The sequence below is a fragment of the Sinohyriopsis cumingii genome, chromosome 4 (genome assembly GCF_028554795.1).
Source record: "Sinohyriopsis cumingii isolate HCF-2022 chromosome 4, ASM2855479v2, whole genome shotgun sequence".
In the NCBI taxonomy this organism is placed as follows: domain Eukaryota; kingdom Metazoa; phylum Mollusca; class Bivalvia; order Unionida; family Unionidae; genus Sinohyriopsis; species Sinohyriopsis cumingii.
The window spans coordinates 117,746,264-117,768,859 of record NC_142964.1 but is presented as its reverse complement, the minus strand read 5'-3'; the positions used below and the strand labels follow the sequence as shown (position 1 = coordinate 117,768,859).

The window sequence follows — 22,596 nt, the reverse complement described above, 5'->3', positions numbered from 1 at the left end:
GCTGAGCCCTAGTATGCAAAAGAACACTGTCCATATGACTTTGTTTTCATACTTGGAATAATGAGTATACGATTGTCAGAAGATGAGCGTAACTATCTTGCTGGTGTGTACACATGGGTGAGGTAGGATAGGTATGTTGGACTAGTGTCAGACAGTGAAACGTAGCACAGAGAACAAATTTGGTGTTTGATTCTGGATCAAATGGATAGCCTTGCATATGTTCATGACATGTTGGTGCAATGTGAGAGTACTGACCAGAGTAACACCTATGTTTCGTACTGATTGTGTGAATTTAATGTTGGTGCTGCTGATATTTATTGTTTGAGGTAAAGGATGTGAATGAGAAAGTCTTTGTGTTGTGATCAGAATGGCCTCAGTTTTATCATCATTCATCTGCAGCTTGTTACATGTCATTCATGATTTCACATCAAAAATGCACCTCTCTACACCTTGGATGGTAGCATCAACTTCAGTTGGGTGGCTAGATTTGTATATTTGGGTGTCATCAGCGTACAATTGGTGAGACACTGGATGATGATCTATGACACTTGAGAGTCTTTGTGTTTTGTCTTATGTCTGTCAATCAATCAACCTGTCTCCCGGCTGTAGCTATCTTCTAATTCAGCCCATCTGCTAATTGCATGTGTGATATATAAAAAATGTATCCATCTATTAACTTATTTCTTTCTTTCTTTCATGTCTGGACTCTTTGCATCTTTCAGGTGAAGATGGAGTTTGCATCGGATAAAGTGAGGCCAGGAGAAGAGACCATGTTCAGACTGCAGGCGTCACCCAATTCGCTCTGCTCTGTTGGGATGGTGGACAAAAGTGTCAGTTTGATGGGAGGGTATCATCAGTTGACTCCAGAAAGGGTAGGTGTTTCAGTTGACCTTTGTAAATTATCATAATGTTAAAGAAGAGTGAAGATCTTTCTGAGGCTTATCTTGTCCCAGTTATCATGATGAGATCACAGGTGCTCGACGCGAGCTTGATGTTAAGAAAAAAAACAATCATCTAAAGGGAAAAATCATACAGAGTGACAAAAATACCTTAGATTACCCACATGACCCGTTTTGACATAGGACCCTCTCATAATATATAAGAGAGAAGGTACGGAACTTCCAAATACTTCACTCCACCCATGACCCACGATTTCCTTCTGCTATTTCAGTCTTTAAAGGCACATGACCATACTATATGGCTTATTTTACTCCTGAGATATTTTTCTATGCATCAAGCCATCATTGACTTTTCTGCGTTGTACCAAACTGAAGTTACGGGCTCTGAAACATGCGATTTTCGTGAATTTTTTCATTGTGGACATGTCCTTGCACATGTGAAAACTGGCGACAGGAGTTATATGGACAATGTTTTAAACTCTATGGTGCATCCCTTCTTGAATTACAGAACAGTGGTAGATGCAAAAGTAAGTTTTTTACTTACCATTAACTCGATTCAACTTTAGGAATCCTGTTTCATGCAAGAATTAGACATCGTCTTCTTCACTGCACATACATTGTATACATGAGACTCTATTTTCAAAATAGGTAAACTATGCGGCACACACGTCAACACCGAAATATGATTGGCTCAAAAGAGTATACTTAAATAACATCCATGCATCACAGAAATAAATATTTTCAGTTATTATCTAATTCTAACATATTTCTGGAAATTTTAATTTACTGTTGTGCAATCGTTATTAATTTATTTGTTGCATAATAGATAGTATGCACAGCTTAATTAACTCCCCTGGAATGACCCAATTTCTCTGCCAATTAACTGCACGAAATTCAAATTTTGAATGGGTTAGTTGCAGATGCTGGAATAGAAACGGCTGAAAAGAAATTTCTTAAATTGGTTATTGGTCTAAATGATTATTTATCATGGCTGTTGTGACTTGGCAAGTTAGACTTTGTATAAGTTACATATATAACAAGAACTGAAAATAATTTGAACTTGTAACACTCTTTGCCAAATATTGGAACAAATGGGAAATTAATGACTATAGAATAATAATAATAATAATAATAAAAAATTATTATTATTATTATTACACCTAAATTATTATAATAAAGGATTAAAAGTTACTGTTATAAAAATTTTTTTACAATTGGTATATATTAGTTTAAAATTTAATATAGAAAAGTCACTCTGAAATTTGCATTTTTTTATACAAGATAGTGATACGTGTGACACTTTTTGTAGAATTCAGATACGAATTCTGGTTTGACAGCATTTATAGCATCTTTATTCATCTGCAGGTTTTCAGTTAACTTCATAATAACTTGAAACTGTTGACCGATGAATATCTGGACTCTCTTAAATTTTTCATCCTTTAATAGATGCATTGCAAGGTCATTAGTTTCTTTCTGCATGGGAGTTTGAACATTGTCCTTCATTAATTCACGAATACATTGCCTTATGTCAAAATCAACAGGAATCATTGTCACATCTGTATCATCTTCTTCAAGTGGTAAGTTAGCAATTATCTGATTGAAATCATCATCCAAGGCTCTTCCTCTTGGAAGGCATCATTTTTCAGTAATTGTTTTATACTGAAATAAGTCATCCTGGGTACCTGGATCTTCAGCCTCAACATTTGCAAGGTATTCATATGGTGGAGTCCTGTAATGAAAACAGAATGAAACAAGATGACTTGAAAACATGTGTACATGAAATATGCAGTATTGTTTTTCAACCAGCTAGTCCTCTGCTTATTAATTAAATCAAATCCATCATTTACCTATAAAATACACACATACACATGTTGTCACTTTACTCATGGTAATTGACAAACATATTATGGTAAGTACATTATCATAACAGTGCCTTCGTATTTCAGGTTACTATTATGACTGAAAGTGCAAGATGGAGCAGAAACAGAGTTGGATGATCTATACAGTACTTACAAACTCGAATTACTGTGCAAAGGCCTGGAACCATTACAAGATATTCATTTATTTGGAAAGTATGTCAAGCAGTTATTTTCTGACACAAAGAAACACATGAGTAGCATAAACAGAAATGGAATTTCCTTAAAACCAATTGATGCTTTCAAAGATGGATCGGACCAAAGATGGATGTCAGAATGTCTCGGCAGGAACTTATAGACTTGATTAGAGGTGATCTTCCAGAGACATACAAAGTTAATGAAGTTAAACAGGGTTTATTAGAATGCTTGGTAGCAACTAGATTATCATGCAATGGAGTTCCAATTTTCAAACATTTGAAATTTCGGGAGAATGACTGGATCCTGAAAATTGCTGGCAAGGAAAAATATTTAAGGAGCTTATTCATCAATAATGAATATGAATGCAGTAGGGATGGAATACAGGCAGTGTGTCAACAAGTCGAAAGTGTTAACATGTGTGAAGACACAGGAGTAACCAACTCAATTATATGTGAAAGAAATCACTTTGTTGAGACCCTCGCCTCTGAAAAGACAGGTGCAATAAAAAAGACAATGAGATCTGTAAATTGCTTGTGTGTCATCAAATATCTTAAGGGTCTAAGGCATGTAGGGCTTGTCAAAAATTGATAGTCACAGAAAGCAGGAACATGGAAGATATAGGGGAAGAAAATGAAGATATCGAAGCACTCCAAGGATGTCATAAAACAGTAACATTGGAAGATTATAAGAAACATATTCTAAATGCCTCCCCTGAAATGTTAGACTTTTTGTTATGTCAGGCCAAAAATAGTGTTGCCAAGGATTCAAGAGGTCGTCAGTGGAGTAAGAAGTTAATTTCAGTTTGTTTAGACCTATACACAAGAAGTCCTCAAGCATATAAAAGCCTAGGAGACAGTAATGTTCTTGTATTACCCTCTCCAAGTACTATAGTTCTTTACAAGAACAACATATAGCATTATGTAGGCTTTCAAGATGATATTTTAAATTGGTATTCAGAAGCAAAGAGATTAGATGTTCCTGCTGAGGGCTTAACAGGTGGTATCATTTTTTATGAGAAGTCAATTCAAGAAGATTTACAGATTGCTAAAAACGGTGATGTAATTGAACTTGTGGGTTTTTCAGATTATTGAGATGAAGGCAATGTCATCAAAACCCTAAAGGATGGAAAACAAATAAAGTCATTAGGTAATGATACATTGCAGATGGTGTTCCTGGACCTCACAGGTTTTCGATTTCCATTTGCACACTTCATCACTAGACAGGCCCAGGCATCAGAATTATATACATTGTTCTGGGGAGCAGTAGACAAACTATCTATGGATTTACTATAACTTATGTGAACATGGGTGGTGCCCAATCCAATCGTTCATTTGTGCAGATGCTTGGAATTAATATGAGTTCAACAAACCTTAATGTGACAAGCCCAGTCAAACCTGATCAAACAGTTGTATTCAGTATGGATTACTCACATCAAGAAAATACGAAATAATATTATGAAAAGTGGGGTCAAACAAGGCTGCACTAGAAACCTTGAACTGCCTGACAAGAACAACATTCAATGGTAGATGTGGGTTGATGCCTTTAACTGGGATAAAACATGCCCTTTGCAAATCCACAGAGCCTTAGCACAAATACACATATATCCAAATGCCATGGAAAAGATGAGAAACCATCTGGCTGAAGAAGTGCTAAATGATGACATGTTGAACCTTATGACTCAGTACCAAGCTTCATTGGGACTAAATGGAGCCTCACACTCAGGAGCAATAGACCTCTTGAAGCACACATCCAGATTGATAAGAAGTTTTCATGATCGAAGACCCATATCTCAGGCAAATGACATGAGGCTGCATGATAACCTGCAAATCCTTCATTGGTTCAAGAGATGGGAGGAAACCATAGCCAAAAGAGATGTCTTATCAACAGCAAAGGCAAAGAAGCTTCTGTCACGTCAGTGCATTGAAGACCTATATGCATGCATCTTAGGATTTGACCAGCTATGTAGAAAAGTTGTAAACATGTCATGGCATGTTACCCCAGCCCAAATTAATTCTGATGTTGTAGAAAATGAATTCTGTCAAAAAAGAACAACATACATTGGGCCCAACTCCCATCCAAATGCACTCCAATATAGAAGAAACCTCAATAACATAATTCTTGGACAGAGCAGTTTGTCAAAGAAAGGTAATGCTGGTGCAAAACGTGTTAATGCTACATCATATGCCTTTAGTAATCCACAACCACCGAGTAAAAAAACTAGTAAAAGCCTCCATCCACACATTACTGAATTAAGACCCATAAGGCTGTAGACATAGTAATGCAGTCACAATACTGCATTCACACTCGGTTCAAATTCAGTCAGCCGGTTAACCAATCCACCCATAAACATGGTCACATTTTAGACTGGATTCTTCATAGACCTGATGATAGCATTCTACGGTCCTCCCTGGTATCCCATGAACTTGCATCAGATCACCACTGCATTATATGCCATCTTGATGTATCAGTCCCTAACCCTCCACCTTTTTCTGCTACTAAGAGAAACCTCCATATGATAAATAGAACCAAACTAATGCATGACATCCAAGCAAACCTAACAACTTGCTTACCTCCTACAGCAGTACAACTCGATAACTGCCTGCGTTCTTTGCTCAACAAACATGCCCCAGCCACCAAGAGCAGAGTATCAGTTCAAAAGTGTTCTCCATGGTATAGCAGCTGTGCTGTTACCGTTGGAACAGTCACAGTAGTTCTTTAGATTTGTCTCCCCTTTTTAATTCTTCTTCATAAATATCAGTTTCCTATTTTCATTTGTAATATGTCCAGGCAGGAATGTGAACATGCCTTCACAGCTCTTTTCGTTGAATCTGAAGCCCACCACAGTGAGTAAATTTGTGAATTAATGTTAATGACTCGTATATTTAATTTCCGATATGGATGTTAATTGAAAATGACAATCTGTTCCGACATAGGGATGGATAACAATACTCAATGCCACGTGGCTTGCGAATGCATATGATACCCTTTATTTGTGTCAGATTCATCATAAACATTCATTTTGTGTCATCATTTAAACCCTTTTAGTAACAATCTTCGTTAAGCCACAGTAGAGATATTAACTCTTTACCTTCTGCAAGTACTTGCTGCCCTGGCTACTAAGCCTGATAAACAGCCTGCTTTCTAGCAGCTGTTTGTAGGCTGAACCCAAGAGCATCATAATAGCTGCCTGAGTGAGAACTTCTTGAGTTATTTACATGCTGTCTACATTTTCTGTATCAATTTTGTCCCATGCAAACTATGTAATTTAATGAAAAATAAAATTTTAAACACTTACCAGTGTTTTGTGCAACTCATTTCCACCAACAAGTACATATAATCCACAGGAATCAATGTTTATATTCACATATTTATAATAAAAAAAATATATCTGAATATATCTGTGTTTAAAACGTATATTAGATTACTTTTCTCACCACTATTTTGCACACCAACGTGTTCACTATTTTATTGCAGATTTGGTAATATTTTTATGATACTGCCTGAAGCACGTAAAAAGAAATCTATCTCCCTTGCATTTTCTTCTAAAATAAATGCTGGCCCTGAAACTGCTGTAAAGTTGTCCACATTTGCCGGTCTCTCGTGTTCCAACCAGATTTGATTATCTCGTGTTTCATCCTCAGATTCAGATAAATCTGAAATGTCAGGTGTCAAAACAGGACTTATACTAATGTCCAATCCTTCATCTTGAATGTGCTTAAAATCTATATCATCACTTTCAAATCCTTCAAAACTTCCATCAGAATCGTCGTTGGAATACATGAATGTTGACATTTTGTTTTACTGTCACCATTGACCTCGTTTTCAATAGAATTTCCCACTTATATGCTGTAAAACTACTAATAGAATACGTTCATCATTTTATGTAAGGACTATTTTCATTGGCTAAATATTATAAAAGAGAACGGATGTTTGTAATTTCATCCAGTACAAAGCTTTAATATGAAACATTTTTATGCGTATCTGGGGTTTCCCAACCCTTGGCCGGAAACGCATGTATGAGCCAGCCGGGACAGAGAGAGTATTATTAGCAGCTTGTATATGCGTCTCTGGGGTTACAAGGCTATTTTTATGGTCGCATATATGTGTTAGCAGAAGGTAAAGAGTTAACGGAAGCATACCTGATGGTGAATTTCAAAGTATGGAAGCACATAATGAACATTATTTCATTAGTAAATTTAAAAGGATGGAAAGACATAAGGAACCTTTTTTTTTTCGATATATGTTGATTGTTTCAGTACTACAGATATGTTTCTTTAATTTAATGTTGATGTAGTAATTTCATATTTTGTAATGGATGTATTTCCATTTATTACAGCTTTTTACCCTAATTTGAAGAGAGTTCTTGCCTACGAATTAAAACAGTATTTAAACACATTGTGATGTCTAGTGTCTTAGATACTAGAGAGCTCAAGGGTTATGCTAACTGTAATTCCTCCAGAGGAAAGGCAGTATAGCAGCATTAGGTACCAGCTTCGCACTGCTAAAAGAGACCACCGTAAAGCTGAGAGGCTTTGGCTTTCCACTAGACTCACTATTCATAAGCAAATATGTAAAGCCGCTAAGAAGAATGTCACAAATATAGTCTATGCAGCAAAATCAGTCCACCACACTACTAAGATCATGGAAAGTTCCAGATGCAAAGAGCTCTTCGAGATTACTAACAAGCTAATGTCAAGGAACAAATCTACACCACTTCCAACTACCTTTTCTCCAATTGACCTTCCAGACATGTTTGCAGATTTCTTCCATGACAAAGTACAAACCATTAGAGATAAGCTTGACACCACAATTTCAATTGACTTATCGTCACCATACAGTTGGGATACAGAATTTGAGTGGCAACCATTAGCAGCATTTGAACCTGTCTCTATGGATTTTGCACATACAATCCTGACGAAGAGTACACCAAAGTCATGTGAACCTGATCCAGTAATTAACTCTTATGTGATGACCTCGTGAATTCCTGGCAACACTATTTTCTGCTATTTTCCACATTTGTATGAGATTTGTCATGATTCCTTTACAAATGAACAAATGTACATATCCCCAACTAAAAGTCTGAGCTTTTGGTGTATTTCCCTCTAGGCAATATATACACTGGATCAAATCTTGTTCCGTATATGCCTTCTACACTCAGTCAAAAATTATTAACTGTCAATGCTCATTAAATGATATGTACAAGGTTTCACGTGTCAATCAACTGGGCATGACCCATCTGTGCATTAAGTCCCTAGGTCATAGTTATTAACATATGTGTCAATCATTACAAACCGCAAGTACATTTTATATATGAACTTCTAGGACTTGTAGTGTTTGTATTTTAATACCATTCTAACACCTTACCCAGGTAACAGCAAATGTGTAACATTTCACAAAATTACCAACCTGTCTTTACGACAACATGACAAGTTCTCTTCCTCAGGAACTGATGACTGATTGCAAAAACTGTGGATCTTTTCTGGTTGTGGGATGAAAGCATCTTTGTTAAAATTAATCACTCGAAGACCACTTGGTGTACGCACCCGTCCAAGAGCGACAGCCAGTTGACCAGGGTGAGAGATCTGTCTGCAGTCAATTTCAACCCTAAGCGGAGAGAGAAAAAAGCATTTATTTATTTATTTATTTATTTATTTATTTGTTTGCTTTGGTTTGTAATTTACACACTCTTATGTTCATTTAATTTTTTTAAGGGAATGTTATATACAAACAAGAGAAATAAAAATTAATTTAGGGTTGTGTATGCAGAGAGGGATGTGAAACATGAAAACAAATATATCCCACAAAAACTGTTCCTTAAAGCAAGTATGAATAACAAATTCCTGTTACATATTCCTTATACCTAATGCTGAATTAACAGAGCAAACCTGCAGTTTCAATGGAAAAAAGTTAAACACAGAAATAAAAATAGTTTAATTTACAATTTATTAAATCAATTAACAAACCTGTCAAGTGTCATTCCTTGAGACTTGTGAATGGTCAATGTAAAATCCCAGCTTCAATGGTAACTGAATTCTCTCTGCTAGATTTACTTTTGTTCTGGGACTGTATACTGTGAAGAGAAAATATTGAAACTAATAAAAAAAAAGAATGAACAAATCCCCATATATATATATATATATATATATATATATATACATACACACACACACACACACACCGAAAAATTGTTATAAAACTATTGGCTATCTTTGTGTTACTTTTAATTTTAAGTTTGCATTTTTTAAAACTAACATTGTATGCTTAAAAAATGCAAACATTATCCACATTTACACTTATACTGAAAAGAAAAGTTGCTAACATTATGTCATATATATATAGAGAGAGAGAGAGTGTGTGTTATTAAATGTGTATTTTTACTGTGCTATGCTGTTAATTTGTATGTAATTGTATTATTAACATGGTGTATGGAAGCATAGTAAAATATGAATGATAGTTAACATGTTCAAAGTTTAAATTTACATGTTCACATTTTCGGTTTAATTTCAGATGTCTTATGCAAACAAAAATCATTCATGCGTGAGCATGAACTTATTTTTATGAAATTTCTGAATCTACACCTTTGATCAATACTGTTATTAATTAAAGCTGTTACCTGTGAATGACTTTTTGGGAATTCTAGCTGTCAATTTCATCTTATGAAAGAACACTGTCACACCATCTTCACAGTTCACTACTGTACCCTGTGAACCATTCACTAGGGTGTCAGATATGTTTCGTATCAAATGTATAGGGCAGTTATTTTTCAACCAAAGCCTCTGTGGAGCCAATATGGTGGTGATATATTTTTTCTCACCAGCATCCTGAACAACATATTCAAATAAATCTCCTTCCATTTTCAATATCTGCTCTCTGTTTAGCATCTGCCATCTAATTAGTTGCAAAAAGTTTAAGACTGGACATCCCATCATCTGCCAGAGATCTAGATAACTGATTCATTAATGAAATGGTGTCATCACTAATTTGTTTTCTGGCTCCAGAAAATTCAGTTATAGCATTGATTAACTCGTGTTGAGATTGCCTCACAATATTCTTTAAAAATACTCTGTGTGAAAATACCATGTGAAACAAATCTGATTCAAAACAATAACTACCATCATCATCATACAAGATGTTCCTCACAGGTGGCAATTGGAATAAATCTCCACCAAAAATAACCTGCATACCACCAAATAATTTTGATGGGTCATTTAAGGAACAAATAGATTCCAAGTTTTCAAAAAGTCGCTTACTAAACATCGAGACTTCATCTACTATCAAAATATCAGCAGATTTAGTTTTCTCATAATTGATTTTCATGTTGCTATTTTTTGTAATGAAATTACATATTTCTTTACATGTTAGCCTCCCATCTCCAATTCCAGACCACCTATGTATTGTCTCTGCACCAATGCTGGAAGGATGGTGCATGCAATGCCAGTTGTACATGTTAAATATACAATTTTGCCTTCCCCTCTTCACACATTCTTGTTACAAGTATGTTTTCCCAGTACCTAACTGCCCTCCAATGTACACTTTATGGCCCTATTTAATGAGACAAAATGCCTCATTTTGCTTTAAACTGAACATGATTGTGGACTTATTACAGGTATTTTTTTTTTTAAATTTAATGATGAATTGTAAAACATGTCACATAATTATGTTAATTTTAAATATGCAACAGTCAAGCTGATTAATTTTCTTTTAAATAATTCAACAACACCCATTGCAGTTGAATAAATTGACAATACACATTTATAATAAAGAATTCAAAGGAGAAGCATTTGGAAAGGTCGTTTCAGACTTATAAAATGCCAAAAACCACATTCAGTTAAAAAGATTGCTTTTCATTTAAAAAGTATAAAAGTACAATACAGTGTTTCAAACAAAATGCTCAGCTATATGCAATTGAGTAGTTAGATAATTATGCTAAACTACCTATTATGTTCATAGCAATTCCTCTGTCACTTCTAGTTATTTTAGCTTAATCTCATAATATTGCTATCACTTTTCAGGATTAAAGCTAGATCCAAAATGATTTAGTCTGCAGCCATATTAATGGTATTTGGACAGATTTACTGTTGATTTTATATAGTGTTGGGAAAATAAGTATGATTCTTGTATCTCAAGAAAATGTTAAAAAACCTACACACATATACATAACATCAATCGTGCTGTCTGTTAATATCAATCTTTGAAGTTTACTTTGCCTCGCTCTGCCTTGTTCAAAATTACCAATTTTGGTGGTAACATATAGAAGCTGACAGAAGATCGTCTGCTAGTGACTTGGTCAGAAAGCATCTATAATCATATGTCATGACAAAAAACTTCTTATCTAAAGAAAACACAATATACAATTTTGAGAACCAAAACGAAAATATAGTACACACAAAAAATGTATGCAGCTATTCATGGAGAAACGTTCTTCAAGTTTTGTTGGTCTGTTTCATTCCCACGATATGTCAAAACAGTACAAGTCGAATAGTGCAGAAAACTGTGATTGAGATGCCAATAATAAAACACGATCCTCATCACGAACACCACACACACACACACACACACAATAAAATTATGAAGATGAGTAGAGTACAGTATCTGCAATACTTTAATCTATACTCTCATTAATTAACACATTCAAATGATTTTTAACAATACCTTTTTTTGCTGGGGTACAAATATTCTGCATCGTTGAACGGTGACAGTGCATGGATGTTATTTAAGTATAGTCTTTTGAGCCAATCATATTTCGGCATTGACGTGTGTGCCGCATAGTTTACCTATTTTGAAAATAGAGTCATGTATACAATGTATGTGCAGTGAAGAAGACGATGTCTAATTCTTGCATGGAACAAGATTCCAAAAGTTGAATCGAGTTGATGGTAAGTAAAAAACTTAATTTTGCATCTACCACTGTTCTGTAATTCAAGAAGGGATGCACAATAGAGTTTAAAACATTGTCCATATAACTCTTGTCACCGGTTTTTTCATGTACACGGAAATAGCAGAAGGAAATCGTGGGTCATGGGTGGAGCGAAGTATTTGGAAGTTCCGTATCTTCTCTCATATATTATGATAGAGAGGGTCCTATGTCAGAACAGGTCATGGGGGTAATCTAAGGTATTTTTGTCACTCTGTATGATTTTTTCCTTTAGAAGATTGTTTTTTTTCTTAACATCAAGCTCGCGTCGAGCACCTGTGGATGAGATCTCATCCCATTTATCATGATGAGAAGCAGCTAAGTGTTTAATGTCTTCTGAATTAGACCACAGTCCTTTGTAGGTTAACTCTCAATAGATGTTTGTACCTATTTACAGCTGGGCAGATCAGAACAGGTGAGATTAAAACCTTGCTGGAGCACATAGGAGTTGAGGCTGGACTCAATTCTACAATCTTATGATTTTGAATGCTCTATACCTACCACTAGGCCTGTCATTGACATATCTTGCCACTGATGAACTGGGCAAATTCTCAAGCTTTACATAAGTGACAGCAATGCAAAAAAGTTTATCTTATTTCCTTACATCTGCATGTTTGCGGTTCACCTAACTTATCCTTTACTGTCAGCGAATGAATTTACACCTGTTGCTTTTCTTAAATATTTTGACCAAATGGTAAATGTTCAGATCTCTGCAATTATCAAACAAACATTATACCAAATAGGTATGGAATCTGTTAACCAAGTTAATGATTATAATGGGAGGTTAACTTGTTGCACATCTTACCATTGAAGTTTGTCATGTGTCAGGTGGCCGCTTCAAGTTCATGAAAGTTCATTAAAACAATGATTTATTGTTGAAAGGTTTCTGAATTTTGAGGGAATTCACTTTTATCTTTATCATGTTTTATTTTCATTCCATGAACTAACTCTTGATTTAAAATATTGGAGTTTGTCATTCGGCTTGATGGTACCTACCAATTGTCTTCTCAGTAAGGGAACAAAGGGTAGTAACTTTTAAACCCGACGTTTGTAGAATGGTGCAGATTTTGTCAGTTTTAAAGTTGTTGGAATGTTATTAGACTTCCTGAGTTGATCCATAAATATGTAATTCAACACTTTCTTGAATCAATTGGACTTCTATCACTCAAGCTATGTCTACCCTTTTAAAGCCCAATTTGCAAGGTCTGATAAAACATGGTGAAACAAAGTTCTCAGAGGAAATGAACACAAAGCATTTTGCTCTATATGTAAGAAAAGCTTTGAAGTAGCTATGATGGGAGAGCAAGCCATTTCCATTTATGATACTAATCCTGAGAAGAATGGCCCACCGCATGAACTCAGTGTATGATCATCACTCTTCCTAAGAAAGGGAATCTGCCAAAACTACCAAACAGTCAGCCTCATCAGCCATTCAAGCAAGGTTGAGCTTAAGATCATCATCAATAGACTGAAACCGCAAGCAGAGCAAATAATTGCTGAAGAACAGGCTGCTTCCATAGCAAGACATATCACTATTGAAGACATCTTCAGCCTTAGAATCCTATGTGAAAAGTATCTGCAGCATCAACAGGACCTCTATCCTGTCTTCATTGACTTTAAGAAGGCTTTTGACAAGGTATGGCTTGCAGCTTTGTGGGCCACTGTGCAGATAAATGCAAAGCAACTAGCTTAGCTCTCAAGTTTCTACAAATCAGAGCAAAAATATATTTGGGTGCTGGAAATTTTGTACCCCCAAAAGCCAAGCCTCACCCAAAATTAATCTGTCTGTCCCTTAGCATTATCAAATATCACAATAGAAACATGTATATGTATACACGCTCATAATCACAACCATACAGACATTAAATTCAACTACACAAAATTTTCTTGGCATCTAAAGTTACCTTAATGTATCCATCTATATTGCCATGAGGGAATTGCAGACATGCAATGGACACACTAGTCATTTACTTTCGGGACTGAGCTCTGCATTCATGTTTTGTCCTGATGCTGGGTGGTGTTACTATGCTGACAGAATGTCTAATCTTAATATGGTGTTTTCAGTATGTACAAATAATAAAATCTTCTCTCTTGCTGCTTTGCCACCTGAATTCAAACTCCATCAGTGAGTTCAAAAATTTAAATTTGGCTCTGCTCGCTTTGACTATGGTTCAAATATCCTTCCCTGAATCACAGCTGCATTTCAGAAGTGGATCACACTTCCATTCTATTCCGAATTGCCTTAAAATCCAACTAAGGGGGAGTGATGTTCGCAAAATACCAACTAATGTTTATTAAAGAAGGCGTAAGCATCATAATTTATGGCAACAAAGAGTAATTATACCGTTTGTTGCTTTAACATACTGAAATTCAGATGGATTGTTTAACTTTGTGAACTTTATGCATTCAAGTTAGACTAATGAGTTCTTCCACAAAGAATTTAAAATAATATCACCATTGCTATTGTCAGCCAATTGAGTTTTAATATCAGTAATACTTACCTGGTAATGTTGTATAGCCTACTCTTTCCTGGAAGAAAATGCCAGTGACCTTGTGATGAGAATTCATCCCCCACCTTTGGTGATCTTGAGAAAGATTTTGAAGTGAAACAATGAATCTAGCGCATATACACTAGCTCTCATTCTTTTTCAGTAGCTGCCATCATTACAACACCATAAATTGCACTTTGAAGAAAATTGCCTTTGCTTCAAGTCATGCATAGCAAATGGAGCATTTTTATTATGTGCATTGTCATTACAGTGTGAAAGTACCCTCAGTTCAAATATTATTCCTGTTTGGAATTCTCTCTCTCTCTCTCTTGATCTCTCATTAATGACCTTTTTTATAACCTTGCATTTAGGTTACATGCACACACAGACCGAATGGTGCCCAGGTACCATTTATTGTGAGAATTATTTTATTCCTTTTTCTGGCTCTAGCAGGTGTTTTGTTATCCCTGTCTTTTCCAGTTTTGTCTTTGGTATCATCTCAATTCCGTCTGAGTTTATATTCCATTAAATCAGACATTTGGTATTTTTATTCTGTGGAAGAATGTTGCACACCAGTTCTTACTTTATATTTGTTTGTATAGTGACTGAATATCTTTCATTCATAAAAATCAGTACTGGATAGTATTCCTTTTTATTATTATTTTATTATTAGCATTGTGCCTATCTATGTGTGTTCCCATTTAGTCTTCTCCAAAAACTTCGTATACAGCAATGCTGATATCATTGCAATTAAAAACATCATGTTTGTGGTTGTTGTATTATTTTTTTGCTGACTTTATTTTGATGAAAACCACTTTTTTGGTGGTTTCAATTCAGTTAATTGAGAATACATCTCCTAAGGTAAGGCTTTGTTGTTTAAATTGCATGGACTTTGTTCCATTCAAATACTCTTGCATGGTACTTAATAAAAGTTTTTTTCATGTTTTCAGAGTTTTCTGTTGCAGCAATGCCTAAGCAAAGTTTGAGGAGTTGTGGGCACAAAAGGTTCACTGGCATACCCTCCCTACCTGCCTTGCTTGTTGGAATTGTACAAGGACATTTTGATGGTTGTCCTTGTTGCAGGCTGTGGTGAGATTAGGCTTAGGACTTTGCTGAAAATACAGATAAAAAGGAGGAAGTAAATTTTCCGTTGCTGAGTCCCGCAATTCTAAGAGTAGAAGTGTTAAAGACTTTTCAGAATACACAAGGCCCACGAGGTCCCTTCATAGTGAGGGAATAAGTGGTTAGAGAATGAGCTGCACCCTCATGTGAGGGAGGAGCAGTGCCATCTCCAATCACGCAGTGCAGAGAGTGAGTTGTGCCCCTTGCAGAAGGGAAGAGCAGCACCATCTTCAGTCTTTTAGGGCAGTGGGACCCTTCACCTCACCCGTGAGGGAGAAGCAGCACCTATTCAGTATCTGAAACCTTTAGGATTTATAAGTGCATACAGATGCTATACTAAAGAAGGAGATCACTTGGCCATCCCTTTTCCTAAAATCCCACTAAATATCTAAGGAATATGGAGCCTTCCACCATGAGGAAGTGATTGGTCCTTCTCCAGTATGCTGCCATGGACATCAGAGCCTTGGCACCACGGTAGAGAGATCGATGCTACAGTCCATGTGATGTCATTGCAAACTTAGGAAGTAGAGTCGAAAAGAAGGAAGGGGGCAGAACTTCCCCAAACATCCCAGGAGAGTCTGCCATTAGGAACAGTCCTGTTGCTTAGTGTGAGGAGTCATGGGTTTTGTTCCCTTTCCCAAAATGTCTCCCAACAACATTGGGTCACAAAGTCCTGCCTCACAAGAGTGAGAGAAGAATGGAGACATCCTGCCAGTCCTCATTGATTCTCATATGCCTCATTCCATTGGTTGATTAGTTAATGTAGTTTTCCATCTTTACTTCAGGATATGTGCCCAAAGTCTTCAGGTTCTGAGGACACTAAAATTATTCAGCTTGGAGAGCTGTTGTTGCTTCCTTATTCAGCTTTTCTAAGTACATTCCCAAAGGTTTAGTAAGTACAAGAAGTTTGCTAAACAGCATAAGGGGTTGTCTGTCCCCTTCTACATTGAGACCTTTAGTGTAGGTTCACACCACTTCCTGGTCCCTTAAACATTCCACTTTGGATGCCTGAGTAAAACAAGTGGGTATCTTCTTAGGGACATATGCTTACCTTCCAGTTAAAACACTGGAGACCTTGAAATAAAAGGTTAGGTCTATGGTTACCATAGCCTCACATGCCAACCTTTCTAATGGCAGCCTCTTTCAGCTTGCGGAAGGAGGATTCTCTTGTTGTCATATGACCCTATTTGTCATTTGACCTTGTTGGAGGCACAAAGAGTCAAGACTACATTGTTTGCTCGTCCCTTTCTATTTCTTTTCTAGGGACTTCAAAAATGGATCACACTTTCACACTACTCCAACTACCATAAAATCACACTTTATAGGATCATTTCCGTAGAGCCTGATCTATGAAGTAATTTTTAATGAAGATGGCTGAAGCGTCATCACCCTGGCTATTGTGAGTAAGTTAAGTGATCTGAGTAAGGGGATTTGATTATTCTTGAGCAGAATATGTTGACTGTGTAAACTGCCTTGAGGTAATAGTTTTTCATGACCATTAAGCAAGACTGTTTACTGTTTATACAGGTTAGAGGCATATATTGTAGTGTTTATATAGGTTAGAGGCATATATTGTAGTGTCAAGAAAGGTATCTCTTTTTTTGTTGTTGTAGCTCAGCAGACTGAAATCGGTTGTGTTGGAAGTTGTGGGTGAAAATATGTTTTTTATGTGACACATAATGTTATGGCAGATACGACTTGGCAGTGGTGCACAACTTGAATGTTTACATTGGCCATAATCGATAATGATTTTAACTAACCAGGTCACACTGCGATGGTTTTATGTCTATAATAATAGCATTAATGTATGTGTGTTGAGTACTGACATCGGTTATGAGCTGCACAATATGTGTTAATGAACTGCATGTGGCCTATGGGCCGTATGGTGTGTACTTCTGCTGTATGCATAGATTTATTGATTTTTTTATCTGAGTGAAATGTATTTTCTTGTAAATCAGTTTACTAAACTCATTTTTCTCCCTAAATTAGGTCCTTGATGAAGTAAAGAAAGTGCAGACTGGTGGTCATAAATATATCTACTGTTTTGATGATGACAAATACTGTAAGAAGAAGAATACTAATGGTAAGATAGTCATGTGCCAGGCAAGTTTGCCATGTTATAAACGAGGCCACATTATATTTCGGTACTATGCAGTTGGCAAATTTCATTAAAACGTGGTGTACAGAACAAGATTGTGTTATAATGAGATATAATATACAGATTGTGTTATAATGGGATATTATGAACACGATTGTGTTATAATGGGGGCATAATGTACAGATTATGTTATAATCGGATATTATGAACACGATTGTGTTATAATGGGGGTATAATGTACAGATTGTGTTATAATGGGATATAATGTACCGCTTGTGTTATAATGGGATATTATGAACAAGATTGTGTTATAATGTGATATAATGAACATGATTGTGTTATAATGGGATATTATGAACATGATTGTGTTATAATGGGATATAATGAACGTGACTGTTATAATGGGATATAATGAATATGATTGTGTTATAATGGGATATTATGAACATGATAGTGTTATAATGGGGGTATAATGTACAGATTGTGTTACAATGGGATATAATGTACAGCTTGTGTTATAATGTGATATTATAAACATTATTGTGTTATAATGGGATATTATGAACAAGATTGTGTTATAATGGGATATTATGAACAAGATTGTGTTGTAATGGGATATACTAAACAAGATTGCATTAGAATCAGATATACTAAAGAAGATTATTTTATAAAGGGATATGCTAATAAAACAAGATTATATTATAATCAGACATACTGTTCAAGATTGTGTTATAAAGGGATATACTAAACAATATTGTGTTATAATGGGATATACTAAGCAAGACTGTTATAATGGGATATGCTAAACAAGATTGTGTTAGAATGAGATATACTAAACAAGATTGTATTATAATGGGATATATTAAACAGGATTGTGTTATAATGGGATATGATTATCACGATTGTGTTATAATGGGATATTCTAAATAAGAGTTTTATGATGGATATACAGTAGTCCCCCTCTTATAAGGCCACCCCTAATGCAGCAGGGAAGTGGTCTTATAATGCGGGTGGCCTTTCTAGAGGGGGATGACAAATGCGAATAGTAAATACATATGAAAAAAGTCACAAGTATATTTAATTTTAAATATTTTATATTTTAATTAAAAAATCACATGCATGATGTGAAATAAATGTAAAACAAACTTTGTCATCATTTGCAAAAGAATGCTATGAATAACCATTGATACAGTTTTAAAACTGTCTTTTTAATTATGTTACAGTTCACATCACGTCACTTTGTTGGTAACAGTCTAAAAAACAAACCAGTCTCATCACATTAAAAATATCCTTGCTGTCATATCCCCTGCATATATCGTTTAGTCTTTTGTTCCAATCTTCGACAACTTCATTATTAACATCAGCTGATTTGCCGCTAATGACAGAACACTTGATATTGTGTCGCACTTGAAATCTGTGCAACCATCAGTTACTTGTGGTAAAGTTGTCATATCCCAGTTCAACTGACAAAATTTTTGCTTTTTCTTGTCTTTCAAATCAGGATACAAACGTCTCCTGGCTCAAACAATCTTCCTTTCTCCGTCCATTTCACCTTTCCACTTCTGCAGAATTGTTTCATTGTCTTTCACTATATTGTTTATCCGAGTCTTCCTGACGTTAGTTTTCTGCAAGGATCCTCGACGAACCCCCCCCCCCATCAGTTGAATTACTTTCACGTTCTCCTCTAAACTGAGAATTTTTATTTTCCTCGATGACAAGTTGATCCTTTTGCATTAAGTTATTCATGTTGCCAACTACAATACTGACAAAACAACTTTGTATGCATCTAAACAAATTGCTGTGTGTTTTTAAAGGAAGTGATCTTGTCACGGGATTTGTTAGTCGCAGTCTGGTACCCTATTGTTTTTATACATTTCTTGAAACTAGGTGAGAGAAGCCAAAACGGCTTCGATATGTACCATTAACATCACACAGATTTGACCTCGCGGCCGCTAGGATTCGTAATTTTGACAATTATTGTCAGTAGTAATAGCCACTGATTACCAAAGTGAACAAGCTCAACATCTTACTAAGGGAAGCCATAAAGGCTATTAAACCATTTTCCTGCTGACTTGGGTATTGTACATCGATACTGCCACTTCTCATCTGTTACTACTGTTCGATAATTGTATTCTTAACAATTATCAGAGTGACTAAACCGGACATCATATGATAACACAGCAGTAAGGCTAATTGGATTACATGTACATACCCTTTTGTATGGATTAAAATTTGAGTCTTTCTCGGTTTTTATGGAATAAATTTGGTTTCTCGTGAGGCTTAAATGATATAATATTAACCTTAGTGGTAAATGTACTTTACTCAACACTTCTTTCAGTAACGAAAACCTGACATCGGGAAACAGAAATCGGATTACTTAACACACGTTATGAATACAATACTGGTTCTGGATACATATTCAAATAAAATGCGGCCGCTTGTGAGGGGTAAATTTTATAATTTTGCACTAATATGCTGGCCGCTGGTCACGTTAGCCGGGTGGCCTTTCGCGAGGGGTACTTTTGAACACAAACTCGTCGGTGCCAACGGATTCTGGCCGTAAGGAGCGGGTGGCCACTGGTCAGGGGGGCCGTTCAAGAGGGGGACTACTGTAGTAAACAAGATTGTATTATAATGTGATATGCTAAAGAAGATTGTATTATAATCAGATGTAGTAAACAAGATTGTATTATAAAGGGATATACTAAACAAGATGATATTATAATCAGATATATTACACAAAATTATGTTATGAAGGGATATACTAAACAGGATTGTGTTATAATGGGGTATACAGAATAAAGTTTTATTGTAATGGAACATGCTGAAGAAGATTGTTATAGTGATATATATTGAATAATATAATAGGGTATACAGAACAAGATTATATTATAATGGGATATAATGAACAAGCCCATTTTAATTGAGGTGTACTGAATAAGATTGTGTTATAATGGGGAGTACATTACAAGATTGTGTTATAATAGGGTGTACATAACAAGATAGTGTTATAATAGGGTGTACAGAACAAGATTTTGTTATAATTGGGTGTACAGAACAAGATTGTTATAATAGGGAGTATGGAATAAGACTTATAATGGGGTGTACAGAACAAAATTGTGATATCATAGGGTGTACAGAACACAATTTTGTTATCATAGGGTGTACAGAACAAGATTGTGTTATAATAGGGTTGATAGAACAAAATTGCACTACCCAAACCAAAATTGCAAGCTTGTTTTAAAGCTTGCAGCAAGCTTGCCACAAGTTTATTTATAAAGCTTGCGGCAAGCTTGTATCTGGAACATTGCAGCAAGCTTATTTAATAAAAGTGTCATAAGCATGCACAAGCTTGCGAAAGCTTAAGCTTGCACAAGCATGTGCAAGCTTGTACAAGCATGCACAAGCTTGTTATTTATTTACCAAGTACAATAAGTATACACAAGCTTGCGCAAGCTTGTTACTAGCTTGTTGCAAGCTTGCAGAGATTTCTTGCTACAAGCATCTGGGCTTTCAAAAATCAGACATTATTGTGTTTTCCCCCCTTCCGAAAAAACCCCTGAAAATGTGAAAGGGGGGTCTGGGAGTCCGAAGGCCCCTGTCCAAAAATGCATTTTAGACTCAACTGCTCCTGGTGGACCATATTATCATAATATATTGCAAAGTTTTACTTCATTCCAATGAAGTAATCTGCATATTTAATGATTAAATAATGTAATCTTTTAGTTGCAATGCAGTGGAAAACAAATCTGTTCCGCCAAAACATTAAGTTTAATTCCATTGTTCAAGTTTATTCATTCACTGCAAGCTTACCCAAGGCTGCAGAAGCTTTATGTGTTCCCCTAGCTGCAAGTGTCATGCCTCTATGAAATGATCATGAATAATGAATGAACTGTTCATGAACTTGGTTCAAGAACCATTCATGAAAGTTCATCAAAAGGTTTATGAATTATTCTAGAATGTGCATGAGCTGAAAAGAGTCCACAAATTGGATCATCATCATTCATGAACAAGTGCATGAACATATTCATGAACTATGATGAACAAAGTTTCTCAATGATTCATGACTTCATGAACAGTGCCTATAAAACAAAATATGATTACCTGACAAGTCACAAATACCTATTTCATCCTGAATCATACAATAACCTTAGATGGGGGATGGGGTTAATACAGTATAAAATGCAACATACTATCTTAAAAACTGTATTTGATTTCAGATAAATTTAAACTGACAAGTGATATTCTTTTTTTTTTAACCCTTAGCAACACTTTTTGTATGTTCTGTAATTTTTCTTTGAAAAATGTTCAAGAGATATTGGGGCAGTTGCCTGCAATCAACTGTTGAAGCATATTTCATCGTCATGGGGCTGTCTTTCAGCTGGGGTTTCTCCTGACCAATCTTCTTCCAGAGACTGGCCTGTCTGATAACTCTTTTGTGAAGACGTTCAGGGTCTATAATTTAATCAAATCCTGTCCACTGTCACTACTGAATGTCTCCTTCTGCAACTTAAGCTGTTCCATCCGATTACTGTTTGGATCTTTAACATTGTTGCAGCAGTCACAATTTAATGTCTCTTCCATCTTGGATCCTCCAGTTTTCAAATTTTCCTCCTTAACCTATAAACTTCATCCTCTGACAATTTTACTTTTCTGCTGTCTGGTCTGAAAAAAAGGTAAAGTTAGTTAAAGATAATCTCTAATCAACATTGTTTTTAGCTTTTAGCACATTATCATTGTACCCCACTTTACTTACTGGAATAATATGATCCAACTCAAAAATGATTTAATCCCTTACACATAATACTGAGCATTTATATTATTGCAGAATTTTGTCACTGTTTTATATTAATTGAATCTGTCTAGCCATAGGTATAGTCACAGGAGACGGATGTTTTATTCAGTAAAATATGACAATTTTTTTGACAACATCGTTACACTAAATAAGCGTATATATTACAGATAATGGTTATTTCATGCTTTCAAATATTTTCGCCATTTTTTATTGATAAAACGCCAG

The 22,596-nt window shown here is 35.6% G+C and overlaps 1 protein-coding gene and 2 pseudogenes across 3 annotated transcripts in view; 2 read left to right on the top strand and 1 right to left on the bottom strand.

Moving 5' to 3' along the window:
* LOC149801965 (alpha-1-macroglobulin-like) overlaps positions 1 to 22,596 on the top strand; it is a 251,727-nt gene that overhangs the window by 96,048 nt on the left and 133,083 nt on the right. For all 3 annotated transcript variants that reach the window (XR_016420765.1, XM_089956363.1, XM_089956364.1), the window contains 2 exons: positions 723 to 872; positions 17,468 to 17,561. Coding sequence is in view for 2 of the 3 variants with exons in the window: in XM_089956363.1 (XP_089812489.1) it covers positions 723 to 872; positions 17,468 to 17,561 (244 nt within the window). In the remaining variant the exon portion in view is untranslated. The remainder of the gene's footprint in view (positions 1 to 722; positions 873 to 17,467; positions 17,562 to 22,596) is intronic.
* LOC149801967 (uncharacterized) lies at positions 2,904 to 6,288 on the top strand (annotated as a pseudogene).
* Positions 9,550 to 11,636, bottom strand: LOC149801966 (uncharacterized; annotated as a pseudogene).